Source organism: Melitaea cinxia, chromosome 11 (assembly GCF_905220565.1).
Source record: "Melitaea cinxia chromosome 11, ilMelCinx1.1, whole genome shotgun sequence".
Taxonomy (NCBI): domain Eukaryota; kingdom Metazoa; phylum Arthropoda; class Insecta; order Lepidoptera; family Nymphalidae; genus Melitaea; species Melitaea cinxia.
The window spans coordinates 13,035,212-13,044,034 of record NC_059404.1 but is presented as its reverse complement, the minus strand read 5'-3'; the positions used below and the strand labels follow the sequence as shown (position 1 = coordinate 13,044,034).

At 31.3% G+C, this 8,823-nt stretch overlaps 1 protein-coding gene across 1 annotated transcript; it reads right to left on the bottom strand.

The window, feature by feature from the left end:
* Positions 1 to 1,251: 1,251 nt before the first annotated feature.
* Positions 1,252 to 8,185, bottom strand: LOC123657832 (vacuolar protein sorting-associated protein 72 homolog). The gene is made up of 9 exons (XM_045593340.1): positions 7,908 to 8,185; positions 7,439 to 7,562; positions 6,193 to 6,322; positions 5,931 to 6,107; positions 5,240 to 5,315; positions 4,564 to 4,673; positions 3,882 to 4,023; positions 2,022 to 2,177; positions 1,252 to 1,467 (listed from the first exon to the last, which is right to left on the bottom strand). The coding sequence occupies exons 1-9, from the start codon at positions 8,036 to 8,038 to the stop codon at positions 1,275 to 1,277; spliced, it is 1,239 nt and encodes a 412-aa protein (XP_045449296.1). The 5' UTR covers positions 8,039 to 8,185; the 3' UTR covers positions 1,252 to 1,274.
* Positions 8,186 to 8,823: the final 638 nt, after the last annotated feature.

Genomic DNA, 8,823 nt, shown 5'->3' with positions numbered 1-8,823 from the left:
AATCAGCCGGCCTAGCATGCATACAACGAGATATCTCTTGACGAGAGAGAGAGATAATGTCTACATCGAGTATTTTCTCGATTACCCTAACATGCGCACTACGAGAGACAAAATTCTCTTCCGAAGACTTCGCCTTGTCGAGTAGAGAAACATTATCAACCATAATCACAACTGAATATCATTCTTATTTCTTATGTCGTAAAGTTGAATTTACAAGGTTATTGACCAATCGTGCCAAACCGGGATGAGCCAACGTTTGTATAATTTCAAACGAGTGACACATGTTTTATTTAACAATGTTCTCGGCCTTTTGGCTAAGATAAAAAGTGTATATCTAATTTAAAAAATCTAATATGGAAAATAAAACGGCGTAAGTAAATGAATTTAATTATATATGTAAAACAATATGCTCGTGTTGTGCTTTATATCTTGTCGCACATTAGATAATTGTAATTCTATCACGCATTGTTTTTTTTTTTTTTTTTTAATTTTTAAAATTTTTTGAATTTTTTTTTTTTTTTTTTTGATTATTGATTTTACTTTTATTCTGTTTAATTTTATTTTTAGTTATTGATTTTTTTAATATAATTTTGTTTTGTTTTTTATTCTGAATGTTGTCTTGTCTTGTTGTACTAACCCAATATGGACTTATACTTTGGTCTGAAATAAAGTATTATTATTTAGAATAAGAAGCAACAGGGCGCAAATACGTTTTTTGTGTCATTATATGGCACACTTCACTCGACTTTTCGCATATCCCGCTCTTCGTATACCGAAATTATATAATTATAATAGGGAAACGCCATGGTATACAAAAAATAGGCACCCGGTTTTATTTATTTTTCATTTATCGTCTTTCTCGTCGATAATATTGAAGACGAGAAGTTTCTCTTCCTAAAACGACAAAATTCGACAAAATTACGATGTCATGTTAGCTTCCGTAGAGATAAATATCACAGATCACTAAAATTTAATGATTATCTCTTCTTGACGTAACGAGAAGAGTATCGCGTGCACGCATGTTAGCTACTGTAGACATAGAGAGATAATACGAGAAAAGGGGTAGACAAAATTTTGTCGTGGCGCGCATGCTAGGCCTGCAGGAGTTGGATATGCCAATAGGATCTGTTTTGCCATAATTAATAAACTTAATTTAAACTTTTCGTGGAATCCGATGGTGAAAAAGAATCGAAGCTTTCATCTGTTGGATATCTATTAAAATTAAATCTAAAATAAAATAAAAGACCATAATATATTATCTATATTTATTAATCTTATTTAATATGTATTTGTACGTAAGATGAGGCTGTTTGGGCTCTTCTCGCTTTCAGCCATGCGGTCAATTTAGGATCATTTCGGTCACCCCTTGCTTCTAATTGTTGACAATATGCTTCTCTTATTATACGGAAAGCATCAACACTTCTGTATGGTAATTTCGTTATAGGATCTATGTAGCGAGCTGGTCGTCTGAAAATTGGAAAATAGATCTATAGTCATATACCATAAACCACACAAGGAAAGAATTGTGTTCTCGATCAAAAAACCGACATCAATTTACATTGAATAATATTAAAATAAGGACGTCAACTAACACACTCGAAGTCATTCTAATATGAATTATTGGGATACCTGCGAAACTAATCGTCTCCCTCAAATTTAAATGGAATTGTGACAAAATTTTGAATGTAAAAACAAATCATCAAAATCGTTCAAATAAAAAAAACTATACTGAAAAATATATGCCCAACTGTACTGTAACAACTTGCAAATCTACAGTGAGGCCTCTTCCCATAGACATGTCTTTGTTTTTTCTAAATTAAAGAGGTTGGCAGATAAAGCCAAGAGCTTTTTATGGCACAGGAGACTCATACAACAAACGCCTAGACCATAAACTATTACTAGCAGAAATATAAACATTTTGACTGAGTGGTAAACAAATCTTAAAAAATGCTTCGTAGTATTTGTAATTATAGTAAAAAAAAATACTTCTAAACTACTTATAACTGTATAATAGTACTAACTTAGTAACGGCACATAGTAACTCTCGTCTTCTCTTTGGTTTTCTTTGTGGGAAACAAGCATTGAAAGCTTCATCTTTGATATCGTTTTCAAATGAAATTAATGTTCTCTCGTGATATTTTATATTTTCTTTCGCCTTTATAGGTTTTTCTTCTTTCCTGTAACAAAAATTATTTTTAAATTTGTTTAATTAAATTATAACAATAGTTATAAGTATGAACTTTGTTTATTAAAATTCATATTCATATCACAAATTGTACCCAAGCCAGATTTATTTATTATGCTTTGTTTGAATACAGACAACTTCATTAAAAACAGAATCTAATGAAGATAGAATTAATATTACTTCAGTTAGAGACAAAGAAACGTCTACAAATAGTTAGAGTGCTAAATTACTTTTTAAACAACAAAGTTTTATGAGAATACCTTACAAATAAAGTTATTAGTATATAAGAATATAAAAAAGCAATATGTAGAATAGTCTTGGTCAGTGGACTCGCGTCGACTTTTAGAAATTTGAAATTTAAGACTAGTTATTAAGGCTTCTAGATTCTAAGTTGCGGTGAAGTACCGATGCATGTTAAAAAATAATAATAATATATGGAATAACAAAGGCACGGGTATAATGCCTGTGGATATATCACATAATAAAAAAAATAATAATAATAAAGTAACAACAGAGACAAGGGTTTATTTCTTCACATACTATTTTAAAAACTTCACAAATACATTGAAGTAGAACACTAATTCTTACGTTATAGCCTGATTTTTTATCGACTTCAAAAAAAGAGGGGGTTTCGCAATTCGACCATATATTTTTTATGTGTTCTCGGATAGCTTCATCGTTTATGAACCGATTTTGATGATTCCTTCTTTTGTTAGAAAGGGGATATCCCAAGGGTGGTAGCATGATAAGGAAACTAGGATCTGATGACGGCATCGCAGAGAAATCGAGGGGAATCTTCGAAAATCGTAGTGGCGACTAGTTCGTTTGTTAATTTTTTCCGTCTTCTTACGTTGTATTCTTTGTACTTGTCGATGTAATTGAGGTCTTTTTTTCGTTTGCTAGCAAACACAATTATTACATCAGATTTTAGGTTGTAAAGATCGTGTTATCACATAAAGAACAAGGTTATGTAATCAAGAAAATAAACCTACTAGCTGTATCTTATAAGGCATACACAAATAAAATTATTATTTTATAAAAATCACGGATGCCTCTTTTATGCTACTTACTACTACTACTCTCTTCAAACTCTTTCCAATGAATCTTCATATACTATGTATTGTACTATGTATATATACCATTTATATATTACTGCAAACCATATTAACGCTAAGACTACTTTTCATACAGTTATGATGTCGCGTCCCGGGCCTATTAAGGCCTATTAAGGGAAATTAAGGGAAAAAGGCAAAAGGAAGGGATGCGAAACGTTAAAAAAATCCGTTATTAATAAGAAATCGATTTTATAAGCAAATAATAATCGATTAAGAAAATCAGCCATTTACTTAGAATTATTTTTTGCCCATCCTTACATAAAATATTAATAGTGAAAGTAAATTGTGAAATTTTATTAATATAAGGAGAATATAAGAAGAGAATAAGGATCAGCATAAAATAGGTTTTATGAGGAAATATGAAAATAAACCAAATTTAAAAGTATTTCGTATTTATTAAATATATCTTTATATATCCATATTCTATTTTTATTATATTATATTTCTATATCTTTAAAATATAAAAGTAAAGTTGAAGGTCGGTGCTTAGTATCAGTACTGATAACTATACCAGGATAAAAAATAATTAATGAGTATAAGTGGTAAAATCGCAATAGTAAAAGTAAATAAAGTAAACTCACATAGTTACATTTTCAATACTGATTTCATCGTCCGGTCCTAGAACGTCAACGTCCATTTTACTAGTTTCTGCCCGTTGTTCATCTGCTTCAGTTTTAGGTTCGGTTGGTGTGTTTGTGTCATTGATGTCATCTGTTAGTAAACCTGCATATATAAACACATAATATTAAAATATAATATATAACAAAGATGTAAAATGTAAAACTACAGTATTAGAGTTTTACTCGTGGTTTTACATGGAAAAAAAAGATATTTTTCTTTGTTATAGAGTTGTTATTGCAAGAATGCATTTGTTAATTCTTTATTTTTCTTATGTTGTGTCCTAATTAAATATATTCTGTAAAAGGTTAAAATTATTTCAAGTCTTAGATTTATATTGAGAAAGAAGAATGTTTACTAAATAAAAGAAACTTCACTTAAAAAACCAACTTAAAAAAGTGAAAAGAAAAAAATAGCATAGAGGTTTAATTAGAAATACGTTTTCTTATGCAAATCTACTGACTATCTTTAATAAAATACTCTTATTCATATATATTATATATTATTTGGATAGGCTTGAAGTCGGTGCCAGGCCAAAAACGAAATAAAACTTAATACTATAAACAGCTTAAATGAGTACTGGTAATCACTGTAATGAAATTCCTATTATGAATGGGTTGTTTTGTTCTAGACGAAGTAAATTACCTTCTTCACTCTTTATTAGATCACTGAGATTTAGTTCCGGGATTGGTGTCAGACAAGGTTTGTCCTCAGGTGTTACTTCTGTTATAAGAGGTACTGAAAATGAGTGATACCTGTAACAATTAAATATAACATTCTATACTAATATTATTACTGAAGACTGGTTCATGGTGCCAGCCTCAGGAACGACTGATACAAATTGAGAAATTCTTCTATAATAATAATAAAAATAAGGCTAATCTGTTTTTTAGAGAAAGTTATAGCTTGTACAACGCACACAGGTTGCCCAAATTAATTTTTAAATTGCAATAATATGAAATTGCTGTGTGGTTACGGCATTAATAATATAGCCACCCCCTCTCTTCCCGTGGGTGTCGTAAGAGGCGACTAAGAAATAACACAGTCCCACTACCACCTTGGAACTTAAAAAGCCGGCCGATAGCGGGTTAACCATTCAACTGCTGGCTTTGAAATACACAGGCCGAAGACGGGCAGCAGCGTCTTTGGTGCGACAAAGCCAGCCCTGTGGTCACTAACCCGCCTGCCCAGCGTGGTGACTATGGGCAAAACGCATGAGTTCACTCCATTTTTGGCGCGAGCTTGTGTCCAGCAGTGGACTGTATTAGGCTGAAATGATGATGATGAATATGAGATTTAAATAATTTAATTAATTGCTTACCGTATAACTGGTCCTGTGATTGATTTCTTGATTGGTCGAATCTTTTTCCTCTCTAATTCACTTTGCTCAAATCTTTCTACAATCAAACAATGATTAAAAACATTAAAAAATTCAGAAATACCGCTGTCTATATTGTATGTTTGTATGTGTTATGTACGAAATATGAATTCATAGTAATTATAAAGAAAATAATACCTATTTAAAACATAGTGAATGGTAAAAATCTTATTTCATATTATTTGGTTTAATTAGAGTAATGTGTTAAAGTGATACCTGTTTTTGCAAGACAATATCAGTCTATTCAGGTACAATAGCAAATTTTTTTTAATTAAAAATTTTTTTAATTAAAAAAAAAAACAATATGTAGTAGTAACAGTATGTTGTCTTGGTCAGTGGACTCACATCAATTTTTAGAGATTCTAAGGCTAGCTATTAAGTTTTCTAAAGTTGCAGTGAAGTACCGATGCATCCGAACAAAAAAAAAAATGGAATGACAAAAGCACGGGCATTATAAGCTCGTGGATATATCACTTACATAAAAAAAAAATTGCAAATGTTTTTTTATGCATTAGGAAAGCCCTTTATTATGGATAGTTTTGAGCTATAAAATACATGAGTTCAATTTCAAAGAGAGCAGTTATTACAAATATAGAAAAAAACCATACGAGACATTTAATATTAAAACATTTACCAAGACTTTTAAGATTTTCTTTTTCAGTTATAAGCGCCTCTTCAAGTAATTCTTCCTGTGTAAGAACTTTCTCTTCCACCTTTTTTGGTTTTTTCTTTTTAAGTTCCGATCGAATTTTGATTCTCTGCTGTGTTTCTGCTGATTTAACAGCTGTACTTTGCCGTATTGATTTTCTTTCTGAAAACATTTAATTAAAAATAATTATACAATAAAATCGTTACATTAATAATAACCATAAAACAAAGATTTAAATAAAATATACCTATGGAAGTGTCAATGAATGATTTCTCAGTCTTTTCAGTTTTTTCCGTTTCATCCTTGGGTTTTGGTTCTCTTGGTTTTTTAGGTACAACTTTCTTTACTTTTTCTACTTTCTTTTTTCTATTTGGGTCCTACAATACAAAGAGTTATTTTATTATATTTCCCAATTTTAACTTTAATTTGTTGTTAATATTTAAACACGCTTTCATCATGTGTCAACATCTTACTTTTGTTAACACATTAAACGTTGCCTTGATTTTTTAGTTTTTCTGTTTTGGCCATGGCGGATACCATGTAGTCGACACATAATTTTTCTGTTGGTGGCGCGGGAACACCACATGACCGCGAGCCAGAGTCAACTTAAAAAATATGAAAAAATAAATAAGATCTTTAAGAATGAGTATGGTAGTGCAATAAAAACTTATCATAAATTTTTTTTAAATAAGGACTTTCAAATTGGCCCCATGGACTAAACATGTGAGGCCCAACGGGTGTCCCCCATGGCGTTCAACGTGTTAATATGGAAAAAAATATTTTTTTATTTAAATTTTTTTTTTACCCACAATCCCTCTCCTCAATGGAGACTTCTGTACAAATAGTAGGCTGTCTACAGTTCAGTTCATTGCTATTAGTAAAACCGAGACTACATTCCATTGTACTATTGCAGTACTCAGTCATCACTTCAGCCTATCGCAGTCCACTGCTGGACATGCTGGGCAGGCAGGTTGGTGACCGCAGGGCTGGCTGTGTCGCACTGAAGACGCTACTGCCTATCTTCAGCCTATCTATTTGAAAGCCAGCAGTTGAATGGTTATCCCACCATCAGTCGGCTTTTTAAGTTCCAAAGTGGTAGTGGATCTGTGCTATCCCTTAGTCACCTCTTACGACACCCACGGGGAGATTGGGTGGCTATATTCTTAACTGCTATAACCAAACACCATACTCAGTACACTTAATTTATTAATATAATCGATTTTATTTATAATATATATTTTTTAATTTCTTTATTGAGAAAAAAGAAATAGGTTTTTTAACTTAGTGACACCTGATGGTGTCCTCTGTCATTCCTAACTTAGTTATCCACATCTCTTCAAACACAAATAGTCAATTATATGAGGCATACTTTAAAACTGTTTTATCATTTGATCAGGAACTTTATTACAGAATACTTTAACAACATCTTCAAAACTATATTTCTAATAATTTGTTTATCAATAGCATTATTTGTATTGACTATGCAAACATACCTTATAAGCTTTAGCATTAACTTTACGTTTTTCCTTTGCTTCGTCCTCTTGATCCGAAACTGGTTCATCATTTTCATCAATATCAAAATCGGAGTCTACTACATCTTCAGTTTCTTTTTCTTCTCTAAAATGATGATCAAAAAAATTGTACGATAATATATTCATGATTTCATTTTAAAAATAAGAAAATTATACAATACATTGGCTAAAAGTTTTTAATCACGTCGCTGCTAACACTGCTATTTATATGTTAACTTGTTGTTGGTCATTTTGGAATCTCCAAAGAGATCCTAAGATGGGTGTCACCTAAATATTCAGTCTTAATTAAGGGTATGGAAGTATGGACAAAAATGTTTACTTTCAACATATTAACTAGTATACTCTGAACGCTAATTTTAAGCCTCTATATGTACTCTCAAACAGATTATAAATGTTACTCAAAAGACATTTGTTCTATTTTTAAACTTACATATACTCTCGATCTTCTTCTTCATCTTGGAAACCACCGTAAGTGGTTTTATAGAAATCGTCTTCTTCCTCCTCGTCAAGCAACTTTGCCATACGATTGCCGGCATTAGCCCGGCGTTCTCGTTGAGCCATTTTAACTTATATAAAATATATCTCTGGTTTCCCTTTAAACTTATATAAAATATAATTATTGCTTATTTATGTTACACTGACTATATATTGTTGTAGAATAGTTGAGTCCCACACAGACTAAATAACAGACTAAATAACAACTAATCTTCTTCTTCTTCTTCTTTAATTTATGGCAAGTCAGCGTCGCAACTGTTCGTTGTGCAACATTCTGCCAGTGTCAAGTATGAGATTATGTAAATTACGGAGGAAACTAGCTTTTGATGCAAGAAAGAACAATTGTTTGGGTTTTGTTACCTGCAGACAAACATAACAAATATTTTAGTAATTATCAGGGAGTTATACATCTAGGGTAGGGTCTAAACATAATTCTACTCTACAAAAAGTAATATAATTATTAATATCTAACCATGTAATATAATTATTTATTGCAATAAATAGCATACAGTCTTTGCCTCAAATTCATAAAAATTATAATTTAATGTTATTAATGTTAATAAATTTGGATAGGAGAAATACCAATTCGGGGTTGTTGTAAAAGTTTAGTAGAGAGGAAAAATTCATAGGAAGAGGGATGTTCAATTCAGGAAGAAGATTGTATATAGTGAATGAGTTGTTACGACAGGCGAAGAAAATATGGTCGAGGGACCCCTCTTCAAAACCACACTCGCACAGAGAGGAGTCTCTTATTCTAATTTTATTTAGAAAGACTGGGGTACAGCAATGGCCTAAACGAATTCTACATAAAATAGAGACAGATTTTTTATTCAATTTTTTGAACTTTGAAA